The sequence below is a fragment of the Oncorhynchus mykiss genome, chromosome 23, assembly GCF_057628025.1.
Source record: "Oncorhynchus mykiss isolate SJ-2025 chromosome 23, ASM5762802v1, whole genome shotgun sequence".
Classification (NCBI taxonomy): domain Eukaryota; kingdom Metazoa; phylum Chordata; class Actinopteri; order Salmoniformes; family Salmonidae; genus Oncorhynchus; species Oncorhynchus mykiss.
The window spans coordinates 1,639,748-1,662,984 of record NC_143044.1 but is presented as its reverse complement, the minus strand read 5'-3'; the positions used below and the strand labels follow the sequence as shown (position 1 = coordinate 1,662,984).

Sequence of the window (23,237 nt, the reverse complement as noted above, 5' to 3'; positions counted from 1 at the left end):
ACAGAGTTTGTAAACAAAACCGTGTAAAACACCTTATTTTGGGTTATGATTTTAAAAATCTACCAGCTACTCGATTGTTTAACCAGCTAAAATATTTTGAGGCTGATAAAATTACACCAACGGATGCGCATGCTTTGTAATGTTTCTAAAACAAATGTATTACTACTAAGAAGATAATGTGATATATTGTTTAATTTCATTTTTTTGTGACCTGAGTCTTTTAACCAAAAATATCACAGATGAGACAAATTCACCTGTCCCTTTTATGGGCGGGGACGTTACTTTGGTAGAGCGACTGGAGTCATGTTTGTGCCTGTGAGATGTCTTGTCTTCCCTAGCAGTTAACTCAAACAGAAAAACAACCTAACTTGTTAACAAAACAATGTAAATAGCCAAGAAACACAAGGACAAACTGACTTCAGTAGACGTTTGTTTCAAGTAAATTAGACCAACTTTTATGCCTGTGCGCAGCGCTTCTAAAAATGAATCTTTCACTCTGCTCTCATTACATGTGCACAGCCCCCATAGTCTATTTAGGATTCGTAGTTCTTTGATTTTGTGCGATTTAATTTACCAGCTATGCAACAAAAGGGTATAAATACTTTGAAAACAGGTATTGCTGCATTTATTTAACAAAATGTGATCATACTTTTTTATTCACATGTTGCTCGCATTGTGACCTGACCACCCGCCAACGTGGCTGGTGAAATAGACATCTTACCCACCAATTCCAAAATCTACCGGCATTTGGCAGGTGTTGCACTTTTTTTAACAGTAGTGTGTATCTACAGGTTGGGAGGTCCTGATCCATTGGACTACATCAGTATGTACCGTAACATGGGCTGTGTAGCACAAGACGTACAGGAACACTGGCACTACATCAGCTTCGGACTCAGTGACCTGTATGGAGACAACAGAGTACATGAGTAAGTAGTACTTCAGGTTAGAGCTCTGGCGGACCAAGTTGCGCAGGTTACTAACACACTGACACATGGTGTGTGCAGCTGTTCACTTTCACTCCTTTGTGTCATTCTGCAGAATCAGCATTGAGATGCTTCCACACTTGTTTTTCTTGTTCCTCTGAAGGTTATTTCACATCAACAGTTTTCACCCCCTTGTTTTGTATTGTTCTTGAGTAGACTTGCTAGCTCGGCTCCCCCACAATTCCCAGCAATCTCCCCGTTTTCTCCCCTTCAAACAGCTGCCATTCTTAATGCATGTTTGCCATAATTTTGCAGTGTAAGTAACTAAAGGAAAGGATAATCTGGGTTTATGGTGTTGACTTGCTCTCAAATTAGGAGGGCCCAGGGTTTGGCTAATTAACACACACACACACACACAAACCTGATGCTGCTTGAATTAAGTGTGGGAATTCTGTATGTGTATTGTCAGGTTTACAGGCCAGGAAGGCCCCAGTGGCTTTGGCTTTGAGCTAACGTTCAGGCTGAAGAGAGAGGTGGGAGAAACAGCCCCTCCTACTTGGCCGGCTGAACTCATGCAGGGCCTGGCCCGCTATGTCTTCCAATCAGGTAAGGACCCAGGCTCTGTGTGTCTAGTGTGGCGGATATGGTAGGCAGAGTAAGGTGAGGAGAAAGGGACTTGTTTGTCTTAACATTTACAAGGCAGACACTCGGACATTATGCATTCCCAGCCGCTTTGTTACTTCACCGCACAGAGTGCTCCCCTGCGTCTGCATGGACATTTTGGAGCATGTCAGTATTTAACTTCATGTTACCCTACGTCAGTGATGTTTTTGCTAAGGAGAGCACTTAGTGGAACTCAGCCCAATCATCCCCAGCTTCCCATTGGCTATTTCAACCCTTCGCTTCTCTGCTGCAACTTTCTCATGTAGCCTGTAAAATAATGTGTTCTCATTCAGCTTGCCTGTTTAGAATAAGGGCTGAATGGAAGTAAATGTGGACTAGAAGAGTATGTATGTTATGTAATGTATGACACCTGTGTTTTTAAAGACCTAGCCAGCTCTGTGCGGTTCTTTAGTGTCCCCAGAGCCCAGAAAAGTCTAATTTCCGTTTCTCTGATGGGAGAAGTGTCAAAAGTTGTCTTAGCTGAGGAACAGTATCCTTTACAGCTGTGAAAACGTTTCTCCCTTTCTCACAGACGTTTCCTGGTGTGTGTGCGCCACTTTGCTAAGTCCTTTAAATCATCTAGCCGTGTTTACAGATTACATTGAGGAGGGGAGTGTGGGAGTGTTTAAAAGCCGGTCAGGGAAACAGAGGGAGGGGGAGCCCATTCTCTCTAGGTTATTCTACCCCCATCTGCTAGGGCCGTAATGATACACTGTGAACCCGAATGAATACATAAAAAAATATAGAAATTAAAACACAAGGCCTATAGGTTATGCCTATGCTGCGTTGTATGCCTTGAGTAAATCGGAGTTGGGGGGGAAAAAAACTAGCTAGAGTCTATAACTAGCTAGCTACTAGCTAGTTCAATTTCTCTGATTATAAAGCCAACAAAATTGTTATAAAAACAACATATTAGTGACCTAAAAGGTTAGCGTGTTAGCCCAGTCTCTAGCTTATCCAGGGTCAGTGATACAAAGACGGTACATGGTTGCTCTTTCTATGGGAACAACTGCAATCATTTTGCAAGCAACATTGCTAAAATGAATTAAATAAAATGAACTTCATAAAATGTTACCTGTAATACTTATCTCGTGTAGCCTAATTGTCATCTCCTTATTTTCATACTGTACCTAAATTAAAAGGGTTGGATTTGAATGAAAATGTATGTCTGTTTTAAATTGAGAACATATAGCTCAACATGTAAACAATGAGTTTAGCTATTTTCCTTCAGATGACCGATGCCCATAAGACCAGTAATGCCATTATACTGTAGGCCTATGGCTGCATTGGCTATGTATGCCATATGATAAGCTGCAAAATCGATTCACATAGCTGATATATTGAGAGAGTGTGACAATCAAATAAAACCGATTTGGCTGTGATATTTTAATTGTAAGATCTTCAGTCACAACACTAGTGTAATACTGTGAAACACTATCATTCCACTTTTAGTGACAGATATATTATGGACATTTTCTGAAATTACAATGTAAAATATGTGCGTTTTGTAACATCCAATCAATTTTGCCTGTGGGGAGCCAGCAGACCTTTCAGACCGTTTTTTGCAATACAACAATCTTCAGACATCGAAGGGAAGCATAACAACAGTCCTTTTCCTCCCCCCTCTCTTTTCAAGTATAGCTGGACTAGGTCCCTGTTGCCTTCCAAGCAGATGGATTCCTCTGGATCGCTTAATTGCAGTCTCCCCCTCATGGGCTCTTTCGCTTCAATTTCTCTCTCCCTTATCAATTTCTCTCACATACACACACACTTCCTTTCTCATTCGCCTTGACTTTCTCATTTGCTGTTAGACTAGTGCTGAGAAAATGTATGTATTTTCTTGGGCTGGGACGATATCCGTATCGCAATATTTTTTTCCTAATGAAGTTAAATGCACTTAGTATCATGGCAAGGGAACAAAACAAACAAGTATTGCAGTACTGGTATTATCCCGGCCCTACTATTTTCCAGTATGTCACTGAGTAGTCTAACCTCCATGTCTCTTCTCTGTCCTGTAGAAAACACGTTTTGCAGTGGAGACCACATATCGTGGCACAGTCCCCTGGACAACAGTGAGTCTCGTATCCAACACATGCTGCTCACTGAAGACCCCCAGATGACTCCGGTCCACACCCCCTTCGGCCTGGTCAACTTCCTGCAGGTGAGCTAATCTTGCCCCAGGCTCTCCAGCCTACCTTCTCAACTCCTTCCTTTTGAGTCTATAATAACATTATGTCTGTCTCCTCTGTGCGTGTTCTGTAACCATCTTTCTTACTCCACTTTTTTTTTGTGTGTAACTCCCTCTCCTCTCTATATAGATTGTGGGTGTGTGTACAGAAGAGTTGCAGGCGGCCCAGCAGTGGAACGGCCAAGGAATGCTGGAGCTGCTCCGAGGGGTCCATGTGTGAGTTTGAGGTCCATGTTTGAAATGTGAGATGTACTACATGAACAAAAGTATGTGGACACCTGCTTGTCTAACATCTCATGCCAAAATCATGGGCATTAACATGGTGCAAGCTTTACACCACTCCAGCCGATGCTTGGTATGTCTCTAGGAGACAGAACGCGTCTCCTTCCTGAGTGATATGACGGCTGTGTGGTCCCATGGTGTTTATACTTGCGTACTATTGTTTGTACAGATGAACGTGGTACCTTCAGGCGTTTGGAAATTGCTCCCAAGGATGAACCAGACTTGTGGAGGTCTACAATTTTATTTCTGAGGTCTTGGCTGATTTCTTTTGATTTTCCCATGATGTCAAGCAAAGAGGCACTGAGTTTGAAGGTAGACCTTGAAATACATCCACAAGTACACCTCAAATTGACTCAAATGATGTCAATTAGCCTATTGGAAGCTTCTAAAGCCATGACATCATTTTCTGGAATTTTCCAAGCTGTTTAAAGGCACAGTTAACTTAGTGTATGTAAACGTCTGACCCACTGGAATTGATACAGTGAATTATAAGGAAAATAATCTGTCTGTAAACAATTGTTGGAAAAATTACTTGTGTCATGCACAAAGTAGATGTCCTAAACGACTTGCTTAAACTATAGTTTGTTTAACAAGAAATTTGTGGAGTGGTTGAAAAACGAGTTTTAATGGCGCCAACCTAAGTGTATGTAAACTTCCGACTTCAACTGTGTGTGTGTATTTATATATATTTTTATTTCACCTTTATTTAACCAGGTAGGCTAGTTGAGAACAATTTCTCATTTACAACTGACCTGGCCAAGATAAAGCAAAGCAGTGCGACACAGAGTTACACATGGAACAAACAAACATAGTCTATATACAGTGTGTGCAAATGAGGTAGGATAACGGAGGTAAGGCAATAAATAGGCCATAGTGGTGAAATAATTACAATATAGAAAATTAAACACTGGAGTGATGGATGTGCAGAAGATGAGTGTACAAGTTGAGATACTGGGTTGCAAAGGAGCAAAAATAACTTTTATTTTAGATACTTAAGTATATTTAAAATCAAGTGCTTTCACTTATTTTACTGGGTGACTTGTACTTGTCATTTTCTTTTAAGGTATCTTTACTTTTACTCAAGTATGAAAATTAGGTACTTTTTTCACCACTGCGTTCTACTCGTCTTATTTCACATGAACTTTATCCCAGTGTGACCAAGTCCATGTTAACGATGAACTTTTCCCCTCCGTGCTCTATGTGTTTAGTGCTGGAGGGCCCTGGTTGATAACTGACATGAGGAGAGGAGAGACCATCTTTGACATCGACCCTCATTTACAAGTAAGGCTTTGATTAATTATACTGTTTTCATTCAAACAGCTCCACCTACTGGTTCAGTCCACACAATGTGTGGGTCTTTGCTAGTGTTAATGTTTGCGTGTGTGTGCTCATCCTAAGCCGGAGCGTGTGGACCAGGGTATAGAGACAGAGGGCTCCAACCTGAGCGGCGTGAGCGCCAAGTGTGTGTGGGATGACCTCAGCCGACCGCCCGAGGATGAAGAGGACAGCCGCTCAATCTGTATAGGATCTCAGCCACGAAGACTGTCGGAAAAAGGTGACACACACACACACCTAACCTACAGTGCCTTCAGAAAGTATTCACACCCTTTGACTTTTTCCACATTTTGTTGTTACAGCCTGAATTTAAAATGGATTGAATTGAGATTGTCACATAAACCAAAATGTCAGTGGAATTATGTTTAGACATTTTTACAAATGAATTAAACCCTGAAATTTCTTGAGTCAATAAGCATTCAACCCCTTTGTTATGCCAAGCCTAAATAAGTTTAGGAGTAACACTTTGCTTAACAAGTCACATAATAAGTTACATGGACTCACTCTGTGTTCAATAATTTTGAATGACTACCTCATCTCTGTATCCCACACATACAATTATTTGTAAAGACAGGGGAGACTGGACATCTACCTCCCAACATAACATCTTGATTTGTCCTCAAATAAACCTATTTTTCTGATTTGCTTTTGATTTTGTGTTATTGAAGAATAAAATCAATTGGTAACACTCCTAATGTTTGGGGCAAATCCAATACAGCACATTACGGAGTACCACTCTCCATATTTTCAAGCATAGTGTTTGCTGCATCATGTTATGGCTATGCTTGTAATCGTTAAGGCCTGGGGAGTTTTTCAGGATAAAAAAAGAAACTGAATGGAGCTAAGCACAGGCAAAATCCTAAAGGAAAAGCTGGTTGTCTGCTTTCTGACCCTGGGAGACAAGTTCTCCTTTTAGCAGGACAATAACCTGAAACACAAGGGCTTATATACACTGAAACACAAGGGCTTATACACACTGGAGTTGCTTACCAAGACGATATTGAATGTTCGTAAGTGGCTTAGTTACAGTTTTGAACTTAAATCGGCCTGAAAATCTATGGCAAGACTTAAATGGCTTTTTAGCAATGATCAACAACCAACTTGACAGACCGTGAAGAATTTGAAAAATAAGAATTTTCTCATATTTTTCCATCCAGATTTTCAAATCTCTTAGTCTTTCTGGGTCTAAGGAAAAAATATGTAAAATAAATTTTGAAATCAGGCTGGAACACAACAAAATGAAATAAGTCAAGGGGTATGACTACTTTCTGAAGGCACAAGACACTTCTAATGGGCTCTCATAGATCTGACATGCATTCTGTTCAATAGCCACCAAATGTAAGAAAACAGATTGAAATAGGGCTGTACTACCTGGACTTTTTTGAACCACTCCTATTTGTTTTCTGTTGCAAAAAATATATATTTCATTGTGCCTTATTGAACACTACCAAGATTAGGGTAAGTGAAGTCCTGAGTGGTTTTGTGTCCTAATGTTATTGTATGTCCCAAAACTAACCCAATGGTTTGTCCCCTGCAGATACAGTGCAGATCAGAGAAGCCCTGAGAAAAGGATTGGAGTTCAACACTAAAGCAGCACTACCCCCTATCAACTCACAGAGACAAGGACATGACAGGCCTCAGTGAGTACATGCACACACAGTTAAGCTTTCTTTACTCACTTTCCCACTCCAAACTTTTATTCTGAGTCAGCATTGAGACACGCACTCTTGTTTTCTTTCCTCTCAAGCAGTGATGTCACACCAACAGCTTTCACTCCCTTATTTTTAGTGTTCTCTAGAGTAGACTCGCCATATACACCCATACCCCTCCCTTTAACCCATCCAGAGACAGAGCCATGAGATCCCACTGAGTACAAAGTAGTACTGGGACATTGAACACATGATAGGTGTATGATATTGTATGTGGTACAATTCTTCCCCTGGTTTCTCCATAGACAATGGGCCATTTGCAGAGCCAGCTGTATCACAGGTAAGAGAAAGATGAGGGGCAAGGTTGTTACAAGTCATAGCAAACTCTTTCACACACTTTATAGGGAGATACAGGCCACCACCGGACTTGATGTTTCCCCTGTACCTAAGTTGTCATTTGAATCCCTCTCTTTCTCTAGGAGTCGTAAGGACAGTCTGGAGAGTGAGAGTTCAGCGGCCATCGTTCCTCACGAGCTAGTTCGTACCAGACAACTGGAAAGTGTTCATCTGAAATTCAACCAGGAGTCAGGAACACTGCTGCCCCTCTGTCTCAGGTGCGCACACACACTAGAGTTGGGGATGATTATGGGTCTTCCCACATACATACATTAAATCAAACAAGACTAGGGTCATCTGACAGAGCCGTTTGTATGTGAAAGAGGGATAGATGGGGAGCTGAGAGAGACGGATGGTAAGAAGAAGCAGGTTCTCCAACCCAGCAGACATTTTCCATAAAGTATGTGTTCAGTGATGTTTAATGATTGTTGTACTGGTCGTATTCTGTGCTTAGGGGTCGTTTGCTCCATGGTAGACACTTCACCTATAAGAGTATAAATGGAGACACAGCCATCACCTTCGTATCCACCGGAGTAGAGGGGGCCTTTGCTACTGAGGAACACCCGTATGCCGCACATGGACCTTGGCTACAGGTACACACGCCCTGGCTCCTGGTACACACACAAACTGTTTCAAGTGCGTACTTGCTGCATGTGCTTACTGCATGTTCTTATGTTACCATATCTCCTCAGATATTGCTGACTGAGGAGTTTGTTGAACAGATGCTTGGAGATCTATCGGAGCTCAACACTCGAGAGGAGGTGATTGGAAACACCTTTTACTGTTCTTTACAGGGGTAATATAAAGAATGTGGCTGTGGATCTGAGTTCTCTGGAACTTTCTTCCCGACAGCTAATAGTTCGAAGCTCCTGCGCATGTGTGATTCTCTACTTTACGCAATCTCTGCTCTGCTCAATTGGCTACCCAAAGAACAGGCTACTCTGGTGAATTTCAGTGATGGATGGAGAATGGTGCTCATGTAATAAAGACCCAACTGCACACTTTTGTGGCCCAACTGCACACTTTTGTGGCCCAACTGCACACTTTTGTGGCCCAACTGCACACTTTTGTGGCCCAACTGCACACTTTTGTGGCCCAACTGCACACTTTTGTGGCCCGCAAAAGGTGCACCTGTGTAATTCTATTGCTGTTTAATCCGTTTCTTGATATGCCACCTATCAAGTAGATGGATTGGATTGAAGGAGGAATGTATGGAAAAATTCTGCATTCTTTTATTTCAGCACATGGAACAATACTTTACATTTTTAATTTATATTTTGTTTCAGTATAGTTTCAACAGTGTTGATAGGATTAAAATGTATTTAAGTCATTTTTTTTGGTAACGATCTACACAAAGTACTGTGTCAAAGTGGATGAAAAATACATCAATTTCTTAAAGATTCATGAAAAAAACAAATATTCACTATATGACAAAGTATGTGGACATGTGCTCGTCGAACATATCATTCCAAAATCATGGGCATTAATATGGAGTTGGTCCCTCTCCTGCTGTAACAGCCTTCAATCTTCTGGGAAGGCTTTCCACCTGATGTAAGTCACTGAGCTCTTCAGTAAGGCCATTCTTCTGCCAATGTTTGACAATGGAGATTGCATGGCTGGGTGCTTGATTTTTTTAAATTAATTTTGATACACCGGTCAGCAACTGGTGTGGCTGAAATGGTCGAATCCACTAATTTGAAGGGGTGTCCACATACTTTTGTACATATAGTGTACCTTTATTTAGATTCACCCCCTTGAGTCAATACGTGTTAATTAAACACAGCAATTACAGCTGTGAGTCTTCTTGGGTAAGAGCTTTGCATATGTGCATTGTGCAGTATTTTCAAAATTCTTCAGGATACATGTTTTGGAATATTTGTATTCTTTATATTTGAATTATTTTCACTCTTTCATTTAATTTATTAATGGTTGAGTCACAAAAATGTTGTTGGTCCATCCGTTAGCTCCCATCGCAGCTATGGTGTTCAAATGCCTCACATCCCAGAACAGTTTCCTTCCTGTCCTGCAGCTCAGTCATTCTGAACTATCTTTGATGTGCCTGGGTGGTTAAATGCATCATCCTCAGCATAATTGTTAACTTGACCATGCTTAAAGAGATATTCAATGTCTTTATCTTATTTTTATTTCACCAGGCAAGTCAGTTAAGAACAAATTCTTATTTTCAATGATGGCCTAGGAACAGTGGGTTAAGTGCCTTGTTCAGGGGCAGAAAGATATATTTTTTTACCTTGTCAGCTCGGGGATTCGATCTTGCAACATTTCGGTTACTAGTCCTACGCGCTAACCACTAGGCTACCTGCCGCCCCATCTACCAATCCCTGTTACCCATCTACCAATCACTGCCCTTCTTTGAGGCTTTCGAAAAGCTCCCTGATCTTTGTAGTTGAATATGTGCTTGAAATTCAATACTTGACTGAGGGACCTTACATACAGTGCATTCAGAAAGTATTCAGACCCCTTGACTTTCCACATTTCTTTACGTTACAGCCTTATTCTAAAATGTTTTAAATTGTTTTTTTTCCTTCAACACACACTACCTCATGACAAAGCAAAAACAGGTTTTTACAGTGTTTTTTTATATTTAAAAAATAACATCTACCTAAGTATTCAGACCCTTTAATCAGTTTTGTTGAAGCACCTTTTGGCAGTGATTACAGCCTCAAGTCTTCTTGGGTATGATGCTACAAGCTTGTCACACCTGTATTTGGGGAGTTTCTCCCATTCTCTGAAGATCCTGTCCAGCTCTGTCAGATTGGATGGGGAACGTCGCTGAACAGCTCTTTTCATGTAGCTCCATAGATGTTAATCGGGTGCAAGTCTGGACTCTGGCTGGGCCACTCAAGGACATTCAGAGACTTGTCCCGAAGCCACTCCTGCATAGTCTTGGCTGTGTACTTAGGGTCATTGTCTTACTGAAAGGTGAACCTTCGCCCAATCTGAGGTCCTGAGCTCTCTGGATTAGGTTTTCATCAAGGAGCTCTCTGTACTTTGCTCCGTTCATCTTTCCCTCCATCCTGACTAGTCTCCCAGTTCCTGCCACTGAAAAACATCCCCACTGCATGATGCTGCCACCATCATGCTTCACCATAGGGATGGTGCCAGGTTTCCTCCAGATGTGACACTTGGCATTCAGGCCAAATAGTTCAATCTTGGTTTCATCAGACCCGAGAATCTTGTTTCTCCATGGTTTGGGAGTCCTTTAGGTGCCTTTTGGCTAACTCCAAGCGTGCTGTAATGTGCTTATTACTGAGGAGTGGCTTCCATCTAGCCACTCTACCATAAAGGCCAGATTGGTGGATTGCTGCAGAGATTGTTGTCCTTCTGGAAGGTTCGCCCATCTCCACAGAGGAACTCTAGAGCTCTGTCAGTGACCATCGGATTCTTTGTCACCTCACTGACCAAGGTCCCTCTCCCCCGATTGCGCAGTTTGGCCGGGCGGCCAGTTCTTGGAAGAGTCTTGGTGGTTCCAAACTTCCTGCATATAAGAATGATGGAGGCCACTGTGTTCTTGGACCTTCAATGCTGCAGAAATGTTTTTGTACCCTTCCCCAGATCTGTGCCTGGACACAATCCTGTCTCGGAGCTCTACAGACAATTCCTTCGACCTCATGGCTTGGTTTTTGCTCTGACATACACTGTCAACTGTGGGATCTTGTATAGACAGGTGTGTGCCTTTACAAATCTTGTCCCATCAATTGAATTTACCACCGCTGGACTCCAATTCATTTTAGAATAAGTGGTCTGAATACTTACCGAATGTTACATATGGAATTCATAATTCAAAAATCATGTCAACCCCTATTTTTTCACACAGCAAGTCTTATGATTTTTTTTTAAGCCACATCTACTCCTGAACTAATTTAGGCTTGCCTAAACAAATGGGATGAATACTAATTCCACAACTAATTTTCTTTTCACTTGGACATTATGGAATATTTCGTTTTAGATCGGTGACATACTTATGATACCAACTAACTTGAGAAGATTTAAGTGCATATTCCCATGAAACTGATTCAGATCAAATGGTTGGTATGCAGATGCTGCATGGTCATTTCACCCGTAAAACTTGAAGAATTATCATTCACGATTGACAGTTACAAATGTAAAGGGAGGGTGACCAAAAATGTGGGCATAAAGAGGTAAAGAAACGCATGCACAGTATGTGATTCAGATCTTTCCTCAGAGGAAGGTTTCCAGGGGCAGAATGGGGAGGTTACCAACAGATCCTTGGCCTTTCAAGAAGATAGGTAATCCTGTAATATTACATTTGCAAAATTCCCCCAAAAATCCTAGATTTTTCAGAAATCCTGTTTGGAAGATTCCCAGAAAAAACAGGGAATAGAAAAACCTGGCAAAGTTTCCAGAATGTTTTAACTCCATGTTCTGTATCTGTCAATAAATGTTTTTCTCCTGTTTGATTCCTCCTTCCAGACCAAGTTACCGAAGGAATACAGCTGGCCAGAAAAGAAACTGAAGATCTCGGTCCTGCCTGACTCTGTGTTTGACAGCCCTCTGCAGTGAGACTTGGACCCACTCCTCTCTACAGAATACTCTGGACCTGTTCACTCAGACTTTAAATGGTCATGTTCAGTAGGTCACATCGTTGCAAAGCATTTCCCAACAGAAGTTCAGGTAGTACCTGTAAGTTGTCTTCCATTTTACTGAACACAACCCTGCTCTGTTCCATGGGCTCTGGTCTGCCTTCTAGCCCAAAGTGAAAACACCTGACCTCCACCTGATCTCTTTTTGTCACATCTGCTACCAATTTCTACTGTGTTTTTCTAACCTTGTAGAAACGCCTGGAGATGTTCCGGAAACCTGTTTCTCCAGATAGCCTTGCTAGATGATACATAGTTGCTATGTCTTGTGAATGGGTAAAATTTCTAGTTAGGATGTGACATCCCACTAGACTCAATATGTTTGTAGCACAGGCAAAAATGCAGGGTCAGTTCATTTAGTTCAAGGATTCTGTTTTTTGGTTTTCTAGGGCCACATTCCATTTGAAGTGTTCTCTTAAAAGGCCTATGTGTTTATTTGTTGTTTAAGTGCTGGACATTTGCTTAATGTGTTATAAAGTGTATCTATGGTCAAGCCAAAGGTGCTACCAGTTTCCCATGAGGTTTGTATCGGACAAGATGTTGTGGAATTTAGACTACTATTCAGTGTCGACCTCTGTGCAAATCTGAAATGGTGCCGCCTTCCCTATATAGTTTATTTTGGCCAGATGCTTATGAGGGGTATATAGGGCAGGGGTTTTCAAACGGGTCCACAGCATGCAGGCACTGCAGGGGCTGTTCATTTAAAAAATTAAAAAATAAAAATGTTATTCCAATGTTTTTGTGAATATCCATGTACCGGGAAAGTGCCGATGGCTACTGGTAGCTTTCTTGACGTGGACGTCAATTTTTGCAGAAATGTGTTGGCCTACTAGCTATTAAGGTAATTCCAATGTTAATTGGGGAGGTCAAATTAATATCTCCCAGATCAATTATTTTATTTTACCTCTCCTTGCCATTTATTATACACATTATCATTTTTTGCTAACATATGATGGGGGTCTCTGGGTCGCTGGATTGCCTGGGCGGGGGTCCCTGGGAAAAAAGTTTGAAGACCCTTGGCATATGGTGTAATTTGGGATACAGACAATCAAACCACATGATCCTCTCATTCTATTGTGTCCTGTCAAATCTTTGTCCCCCTGTGCCAAGAGCCTGATTATTTTACAGAGTAATATTTTGTGTATAATGTTTTACTGTTAATTTTATGAAATATATCTGGAGCTCTACAATGACTGTTAACTACGATTGTGTTTAAGAGTTTATAGGCCTGTCAGAGTGAAATGCTGGAAAGCGTTTCAGAGAACTCCCCATGTGTCCACAAATAAAGTTAGTCTCACATTTTCACTGATGAACATTTACTGCATTGTGTTTCCTGTCCCTAGTTGGATCAAATTTTTGTTGATAGAACTGACGTCAGTGCCCCTGTGTTTTTAGGAAGCCACTAGAACTTGTCAGAGCCTAGGTCCACGCCACATTTTTTATCACCACTTTCTTCACAGAAACTTGTTCTTTCTTTCACTGTCACAATGCGTGTCAACTGTTGCATGAATATATTGTTTTGCTCTGGTAGAAACAGAACCAGAGTCAGTCTGCCATGGCCTTGAAGTGTATAGGCTCCATGCATTGTATAGACTGTATCCACCGTCACCGCTCCTGTAATTTAATATATATCAGTTTCAATCAAGGACCTCTGTCTTTATACACATACAGCATCCCAGATATCTGTTATGCCATGAGTGCATTCCATAGCTAGTTAGTCCAGAACAGGAGCTGTCTCCTTTTTTCTATACCTGTTCACATGTATTCTACAGTGTCTTTTTTTTATTCCGATTGAGATTTATTTTTGTGTGTGGTCTTTATAATACTGTTTATTGTTATTTTATGATGAATGAAGGAATCACTAAACTGCCTGTTTCTGTAATCACAAGTGCATTAAACAGAAATCGACATTCACGTCGGTGGTTTTTGGTCTGATGGTCTATACTAGTGTAAGTACATTCATTGTGTATGTATATTGAATTAATTTTGGTATATTGAATATTTTGCTACTTCATTTCCTTTTGTAGTTTTCTCAGTCTAGGTAGGTCTGATGCATGCATTCGCGGTGAACCTAGGAACAAAGACTAAAACTGAAAGATTACTTTTGATATGATTTTTTTTCCCCATCTGGAATCATGAGAATCTCGGATGAGTTGTTTTTGTCACCATCCATTTCCCTCGACTCCTTCCCGTGTCAGACAGGTCACGTTATCGGACTGGAAGCGCTGCCACATAACATTTTTGCCGCTGCTTTATTGGGAGTTGCATCCTGAGCGTGTGTTTCATTCCTTTCTCACCAGGAGAGCTCGAAAGAAAGAACAGCCTAAATAATTGCAGAGATGGGACTAGAATAAAGCACCGAGCAAACAGTCGAAGAACATGGACACCTAAAGAAATGCTTTCTCTGCGGTGAAACCGTTTGACGTTTTCATTATAATCAGTACAACCTTCAAAAAAGTCCAACAGGTCTTTCAGCTTCTCTTGGAGAACCAATGTTTGATAAAGAAGAGTAATGTGAGTTCCATTGCTCCACCATCTCCTTCCTAGGATACGTCATCACTGCAGGAAATATTCAGATAGATTCTGACAAGGTGAGCGCGATGGTGGATTGGCCTCAACCCACATCCAGAGTGTAGCTGCAACATCGCTTGCTAATTTCTACCGTCGCCTCATCCAGGGTTGAAGCACCCTGGCTTTCCCCCCTCTCAGCATTCACCTCTCCCAAGGTCCCATTCACATGGTCTCCAGCAGATGACCAGGCATTCTCAGACCTCAAGCATCGATTCACTACAGCTCCCATCTTAATCCACCCAGACCTGTCCCATCAGTGGGGGAAGTCCTGTCCCAGGACCAAAGCTGCATCCCTACGCTTTCCTTTCCCATCGTCTTAATCCCACTGAGAGGAACTATGGCGTGGGAAATCGAGAACTAGTCACGGTCAAGATGGCGTTGGAGGAGTGGAGGCACTGGTTAGAGGGGGCGGAATATCCATTCATAGTGTGGACTGACCATAAGAACCTGGAATATCTCCGCACCGCTAAACGCCTCAACTCAAGACCAGCTCGATGGGCCCTGTTATTGACTCGTTTCAATTTTATTATCTCCTACTGCCCTGGGTCCAAGAATGTGAAACCTGGTGCGCTCTCACGCCTGTATAGCCCCGCTGCTACACCGTCTGAACCTGAGACCATCCATGTTTTTAGTGGCCCACCATGGTTCCTGATGTCTCCGCATTCGTCGCCGCCTGCACTGTGTGTGCACAGAATAAGACTCCACGGCAAGCTCCGGCTGGCCTCCTTCAACCACTCCCTGTTCTCCTGGACTTCGTCACTGGTCTCCCTCCGTCAGATGGCAATACTACTATCCTTATGGTGGTGGATAGGTTTTCCAAAGCCGCCCATTTCATTCCCCTTGCCAAGTTATCTTCAGCCAAGGAGACGGCCCAGCTCATGGTGCAGCACATCTTCCGGATCCATAAACTTCCAGTCGACATGGCCTCAGTTCTTCCAGAACCGGGAAAAGATGTTCTGCACCCTCATTGGGATGTCGGCCAGCCTGTCCTCTGGTTTTCATCCCCAGTCTAATGGCCAGTCAGAGCGAGCCAATCAGGACTTGGAGACGGCTCTTCGTTGCCTCCGCCAACCCCATCACCTGGAGCCAGGAACTTGTGTGGGTGGAATACGCCCGCAACACCCTTCCCTACTCGGCTACTGGTGTCTCGCCCTTCGCGTATTCCTTGGCCCTGCTCTTCCCTGAGCGGAGGAAGAAGTTGGCGTACCCTCTGCCCAGATGGGGGGGGGGGGGGGGTGTGTGTCACACCATGATCTGGTTCACTTGTCTCCACTCCCCTTCAGGTGTCTCCCATTGTCCCCTGTGTATTTCTAGCTGCGTTACAGTTAATGGCTGTGATAGGAAAAAACTGAGGCTGGATCAACAACATTGTAGTTACTCCATAATACTAATCTAAATGACAGAGTGAAAAGGAAGCTTGTACAGAATAAAAACTATTGCAAAACATGCATCCTGTTTGCATAAGGCACTAAAGTAAAACTGCCACACAAAAAAAATATATAAACAAAATTACATTTATGTCCTGAATGTAAAGTGTTATGTTTGGGTCAAATCCAACGCAACTCATCACTGAGTACCACTCTTCAAACTTTCAAGGCAGCGGGAGGCTGCGTTATGTTATGGGTATACTTGTCATTGGCAAGGACTAGGGAGTTTTTTTAGGATAAAAATAAATGGAATAGAGCTAAGCACAGGCAAAATCCTATGGGAAAACCTGGTTTAGTCTGCTTTCCAACAGACACTGGGAGACAAATTCACATTTCAGCAACACAGTAACCTAAAAACTAACATTGGCAACATTAAATATTCCTGAGTGGCCTAGTTAAATTAAATTGCCTTAAATCCATGGCAAGACTTGAAAAAGGTTGTGTCGCAATGACCAACAACCAACTTGACAGAGATTGAAGAATTTAGAAAATAATATTGTGCAAATATTGTACAATCCAGGTGTAACAAGCTCTTAGATTTACCCGGCTGCCGAAGGTGATTCTAACATGGACTGACTCAGGGGCATGAATGCTTATGTAAATGAGATATTTGTCAATTTCAATAAAAAAAAAAAAAATCTAAAATCATGTTTCACTTTGTTATTATGGGGTATATTGTGTTGATGGGTGAGACAAATTATATTTAATACATTTTGAATTCAGGCTGTAACAACAAAATGTGGAATATGTCAAGAGGTACAGTGGGGCAAAAAAGTATTTAGTCAGCCACCAATTGTGCAAGTTCTCCCACTTAAAAAGATCAGAGGCCTGCAATTTTCATCATAGGTACACTTCAACTATGACAGACAAAATGAGAAAAAAAATCCATAAAATCACATTGTAGGATTTTTAATGAATTTATTTGCAAATTACTTATTATGGTGGAAAATAAGAGTTTGGTCAATAACAAAAGTTTATCTCAATCCTTTGTTGGCAATGACTGAGGTCAAACGTTTTCTGTAAGTCTTCACAAGGTTTTCACCCACTGTTGCTGGTGTTTTGGCCCATTCCTCCATGCAGATCTCCTCTAGAGCAGTGATGTTTTGGGGCTGTTGCTGGGCAACACGGACTTTCAACTCCCTCCAAAGATTTTCTATGGAGTTGAGACTGGCTAGGCCACTCCAGGACCTTGAAATTCTTACGAAGCCACTCCATTGCCCGGGCGGTGTGTTTGGGATCATTGTCATGCTGAAAGACCCAGCCACGTTTCATCTTCAATGCCCTTGCTGATGGAAGGAGGTTTCCACTCAAAATCTCACGATACATGGCCCCATTCATTCTTTCCTTTACACGGATCAGTCGTCCTGGTCCTGGGATGGTTCTGGGCTTTTTGCTCACCGTTCTTGTGATCATTTTGACCCCACGGGGTGGAATCTTGCGTGGAGCCCCAGATCGAGGGAGATTATCAGTGGTCTTGTATGTCTTCCATTTCCTAATAATTGCTCCCACAGTTGATTTCTTCAAACCAAGCTGCTTACGTATTGCAGATTCAGTCTTCCCAGCCTGGTGCAGGTCTACAATTTTGTTTCTGGTGTCGTTTGACAGCTCTTTGGTCTTGGCCATAGTGGAGTTTGGAGTGTGACTGTTTGAGGTTGTGGACAGGTCTTTTGCAAGGCACTGTATCAGTATAAAAGTATTCGGCCCCCTTGAACTTTGCGACCTTTTGCCACAACTGAGGCTTCAAACATAAAGATATAAAACTGTATTTTTTGTGAAGAATCAACAACAAGTGGGACACAATCATGAAGAGGAACGACATTTATTGGATATTTCAAACTTTTTTTAACAAATCAAAACTGAAAAATTGGGCGAGCAAAATTATTCAGCCCCTTTACTTTCAGTGCAGCAAACTCTCTCCAGAAGTTCAGTGAGGATCTCTGAATGATCCAATGTTGACCTAAATGACTAATGATGATAAATACAATCCACCTGTGTGTAATCAAGTCTCCGTATAAATGCACCTGCACTGTGATAGTCTCAGAGGTCCGTTAAAAGCGCAGAGAGCATCATGAAGAACAAGGAACACACCAGGCAGGTCCGAGATACTGTTGTGAAGAAGTTTAAAGCCGGATTTGGATACAAAAAGATTTCCCAAGCTTTAAACATCCCAAGGAGCACTGTGCAAGCGATAATATTGAAATGGAAGGAGTATCAGACCACTGCAAATCTACCAAGACCTGGCCGTCCCTCTAAACTTTCAGCTCATACAAGGAGAAGACTGATCAGAGATGCAGCCAAGAGGCCCATGATCACTCTGGATGAACTGCAGAGATCTACAGCTGAGGTGGGAGACTCTGTCCATAGGACAACAATCAGTCGTATATTGCACAAATCTGGCCTTTATGGAAGAGTGGCAAGAAGAAAGCCATTTCTTAAAGATATCCATAAAAAGTGTCGTTTAAAGTTTGCCACAAGCCACCTGGGAGACACACCAAACATGTGGAAGAAGGTGCTCTGGTCAGATGAAACCAAAATTGGACTTTGGCAACAATGCAAAACGTTATGTTTGGCGTAAAAGCAACACAGCTGAACACACCATCCCCACTGTCAAACATGGTGGTGGCAGCATCATGGTTTGGGCCTGCTTTTCTTCAGCAGGGACAGGGAAGATGATTAAAATTGATGGGAAGATGGATGGAGCCAAATACAGGACCATTCTGGAAGAAAACCTGATGGAGTCTGCAAAAGACCTGAGACTGGGACGGAGATTTGTCTTCCAACAAGACAATGATCCAAAACATAAAGCAAAATCTACAATGGAATGGTTAAAAAAATAAACATATCCAGGTGTTAGAATGGCCAAGTCAAAGTCCAGACCTGAATCCAATCGAGAATCTGTGGAAAGAACTGAAAACTGCTGTTCACAAATGCTCTCCATCCAACCTCACTGAGCTCGAGCTGTTTTGCAAGGAGGAATGGGAAAAAATGTCAGTCTCTCGATGTGCAAAACTGATAGAGACATACCCCAAGCGACTTACAGCTGTAATCGCAGCAAAAGGTGGCGCTACAAAGTATTAACTTAAGGGGGCTGAATAATTTTGCACGCCCAATTTTTCAGTTTTTGATTTGTTAAAAAAGTTTGAAATATCCAATAAATGTCGTTTCACTTCATGATTGTGTCCCACTTGTTGTTGATTCTTCACAAAAAAATACAGTTTTATATCTTTATGTTTGAAGCCTGAAATGTGGCAAAAGGTCAAAGTTCAAGGAGGCCGAATACTTTCGCAAGGCACTGTAAGTTCAAACGGTTGCCATTAATACAGGTAACGAGTGGAGGACAGAGGAGCCTCTTAAAGAAGTTGTTACAGGTATGTGAGAGCCAGAAATCTTGCTTGTTTGTAGGTGACCAAATACTTATTTTCCACCATAATTTGCAAATAAATTCATTAAAAATCCTACAATATGATTTTCTGGATTTTTTATTCTCCTTTTGTCTGTCATAGTTGAAGTGTACCTATGATGAAAATTACAGGCCTCATATTTTTAAGTGGGAGAACTTGCACAATTGGTGGCTGACTAAATACTTTTTTGCCCCACTGTATGTATGTTGTATGCAAAAAAATATTTGGAAGTAATGTTTATTTTATTTTTATTTTCTATACCTTTCAATACCTCACCTTGTGAGGATAATGACACTAAAATGTTTTATAAGACTGGAGAACACATTGGGAGGGATGTTAGACCATTCTTCCATACAGAATCTTTCCAGATCTTTGATATCTGTCGCCTGCGCTTATGGACTGCACTCTTCAATTCAAACCACCGGTTTTCAATAGGGTTCACGTCCAGAGGTAGATAGATGGCCATTGCAAAATGTTGATTTTTGTGGTCAATTATCAATTTCTTTGTTGATTTAGATTTTTGTTTGAGGTTTTTGTCTTGCTGGAAGATCCACATGCGGCTTCAATTTCAGCCTCCTGGCAGAGGCAACCAGGTTTTTGGCTAAAATGTCCTGGTACTGGGTAAAGTTCAAGATGCCATTGATCTTAACAAGGGACCCAGGACCAGTGGAAGGAAAATATCCACATAATACCAAAGATCCACCACCATATTTTACAATGGGTATCTGCTTATGCATCCTTATTTTGACACAAAAGCCACCACTGGTGTGCGTGGCCAAAGAGGTCTATTTTCATGTCATCTGACCATAGCACCGGTTCCAATCCAAGTGCCAATGCCATTTAGCTAACTCCAGGTGTTTACATTTGTTGGATTACATGAAAAGATCCAGCCCTGAAACACACCCGAGTCTGCTTGTCAATGTTCTGTTGAACAGCTGATGTTTAGGCTACAATCCCACTGGGCACAGATGTCAATTTAATGTCTATTCCACGTCTGTTCAATGTAATTTAATTGAAACAATGTTGATTAAAGTGTGTGCCCAGTGGGAATTTGGTGTGTTAGAGCATGGCTCGAACAAAAGCCTGCACACCCAATAGCTCTCCTGGAGAATGTTTGGCCACCCTTGATATAAAAATATAGCAACATTACAACCAAATACTTATGTCTTTATACAATTATTCCCTCATTCAATTAATCAGGGATAAAAATTGATAAGGTAGGCTATTTCAAAGCAAGGTAGTTAATTAAGATATGTTTATCTATAGCCTTAAGGCTAAAATGTTCACGTTTAAGTGGAGATCTATGGAAGTTATTTGTCAATTTGGCTATTTATAGAATATTTTTTAACATAGTCAGAATTACATGGCTAGTCTACTGTTTAATAGAGGGGAATCACAGCTTTCCAATAACAGTGTAAGATGTATTTATCAACGGTACCGGTGCAAAGGTGACATTACTAAATAGTTCACTTATTATTTTATTTTTTTCTCCACCTTTATTTAACCAGGTAGGCCAGTTGAGAACAAGTTCTCATTTACAACTGCAACCTGGCCAAGATAAAGCAAAGCAGTGCGACAAAAACAACAACACAGAGTTAGTTACACATGGAATAAACAAATGTACAGTCAATACCACAATAGAAAAGTCTATGTACATGTCGTAAAAGCAAGATCATTTGTAGTATGGCTAGTTATGTTTTGAATTTGCTATATACACTGAGTGTACAAACCATTAGGACCACCTGCTTTTTCCATGCCATATGTGTTTACAGCATGAGCGCTCATTAGTCAATGCGCTTGTTCTGAGATCAAAGCGAGAGCTGCATGTAGCCACGTGTGCACATTTTGTTCATATCCTTTGCTAGTTAGTGAGTTAATAGCCCAGTTATAGATCATTTGTAGTCAGCAATAGGGAAATGATTGCTTCCTACAAGAGCACAAAACATACACATTTCTAGACATCTTTGAAAATCAAGTAAGGAAAAAAGCTAAGCTAAGTAGCCAGCATGCAGAGGGTAGCATAATTTGCCTGATTTTCTGTAATAATGGTGTGGGAATAATAATGCATTTTATTTTGTAAAGTGGTTTCTGGCATCAAACAACACAACTATATTTTCAGTCACCTTGTCTGGAGGACGGATAAAAAGGATAATGTCAAGCCCTGCATATTTTCAAAAGTCTCATGGAATGCAGACCTACTGTAGGCTGAATGATAGAACAGCTATTTCCATGTTAAAATGTTAGGGGAGGCATTTTCTCCTTTGTTTTTGATGTTAAGCCACTCTGGTAGGCCTACATTTTGATCAAATAGCCACAGTAGCCTACATGGCCACTGTTAAAACTGTAACTAAAACTGCTTTAAGTTTTCACAGTAAACGCGTGCTGGAAGTTGCACAGAATTCTCACAACTTTCAACTTTGAGCTCAACAGACCTGAAATTTGCTCCGTACCAGTGAAAATTTGAGGAACATTACTGACCAGATGAATCCAGGTGAAAGCTATGATCCCTTATTGATATCAGCTGTTATATCCACTTCAATCAGTGTAGATGAAGGGGATGGGACTGGTTAAAGGACGATGTTTAAGCCTTGAGACAATTGAGACATGGATTGTGTATGTGTGCCATGCAGAGGGTGAATGGGCAAGACAAAATAGTTGAATGCCTTTGACCAGGGTTTGGTAGTAGGTGCCAGGTGCACCGGTTTGATTGTGTCAAGAATTGCAATGCTGCCTGGTCCTACCTTAAGCCAATGGCCTGGGAGGATGGGACTCCACCACTCAAAACACCCTGTAACTCTTCTGACGTAAAATCTTGTACACCCAAATACTTCTCTGCAGCTGCCACCACAAACTCTATTTTCTGCTACTAACATTCCATCCCTGTGGTACAGTTGATAACCATTGCTATGAATGCTAAAAAGCTAATATAAGCCTATGTTTCCACCATATATGCTCATATAAAGCGAAATTCTAATCCTTCTTGACAATGCCCGCTTAATCCGGAAGCCAGAAGGATTAGAATTTCTGTTTTTATTTGTAATAAATGTGCTAACATTTCTAAAAACCTGTTTGTTTTGTCATTATTGTGTGTAGATTGATTAGGACAGTGTTTTTATTTAATCCATTTTAGAATAAGGCTGTAACAAAATGTGGAAACTCAAGGGATCTGAATACTTTCCGAATGCACTGTATATACTGTATGAAAACGGCCAATTATTTTATATTTCAACATGTGTCATACAGTGTATGTACTTATATGTACTTGTATGTGTGGATACATATATAAGCCTATGTTTCCACCATATATGCCCATATAAAGCGTAAGTAATGTAGATACAGTTGAAGTCGGCAGTTTCCATACACTTAGGTGGGAGTCATTAACTCATTCTTCAACCACTCCACACATTTCTTGTTAGCTTTGGCAAGTCGGTTAGGAAACCTACTTTGTGCATGACACAAGTAATTTTCCAACAATTGTTTACAGACAGATTATTTCACTTATAATTCACTGTATCAATTCCAGTAGGTCAGAAGTTTACATACACTAAGTTGACTGTGCCTTTTAAACAGCTTGGAAAATTCCAGAAAATGATGTCATGGCTTTAGAAGCTTCCGATAGGCTAATTGACATAATTTGAGTCAGTTTGAGGTGTACTTGTGGATGTATTACAAGGTCTACCTTCAAACTCAGTGCCTCTTTGCTTGACATCATTTGAAAATCAAAAGAAATCAGCCATGACCTCAGGAAAACAAATTGTAGAGCTCCACAGGTCTGCTTCATCC

At 41.3% G+C, this 23,237-nt stretch overlaps 1 protein-coding gene across 50 annotated transcripts in view; it reads left to right on the top strand.

Annotated features, from left to right (window-relative positions):
- Window positions 1–13,969, top strand: part of LOC110502244 (suppressor of fused homolog) — a 41,750-nt gene extending 27,781 nt beyond the window's left edge. For 16 of the 50 annotated variants that reach the window (XM_090216550.1, XM_090216543.1, XM_090216542.1 and 13 more), the window contains 12 exons: window positions 792–926; window positions 1,393–1,529; window positions 3,605–3,747; window positions 3,905–3,990; window positions 5,265–5,337; window positions 5,455–5,611; window positions 6,929–7,031; window positions 7,520–7,654; window positions 7,891–8,029; window positions 8,129–8,197; window positions 11,641–11,704; window positions 11,889–13,969. In XM_090216550.1, coding sequence (XP_090072676.1) covers window positions 792–926; window positions 1,393–1,529; window positions 3,605–3,747; window positions 3,905–3,990; window positions 5,265–5,337; window positions 5,455–5,611; window positions 6,929–7,031; window positions 7,520–7,654; window positions 7,891–8,029; window positions 8,129–8,197; window positions 11,641–11,704; window positions 11,889–11,950 — 1,303 coding nt within the window. In that variant the 3' untranslated portion in view covers window positions 11,951–13,969. Of the gene's footprint in view, window positions 1–791; window positions 927–1,392; window positions 1,530–3,604; window positions 3,748–3,904; window positions 3,991–5,264; window positions 5,338–5,454; window positions 5,612–6,928; window positions 7,032–7,345; window positions 7,381–7,519; window positions 7,655–7,890; window positions 8,030–8,128; window positions 8,198–11,640; window positions 11,705–11,888 lie in introns of all 50 variants that reach the window. The other 34 variants (XM_090216566.1, XM_021580131.3, XM_090216561.1 and 31 more) reach the window with 7 other exon arrangements.
- The last annotated feature ends 9,268 nt before the right edge of the window (window positions 13,970–23,237 follow it).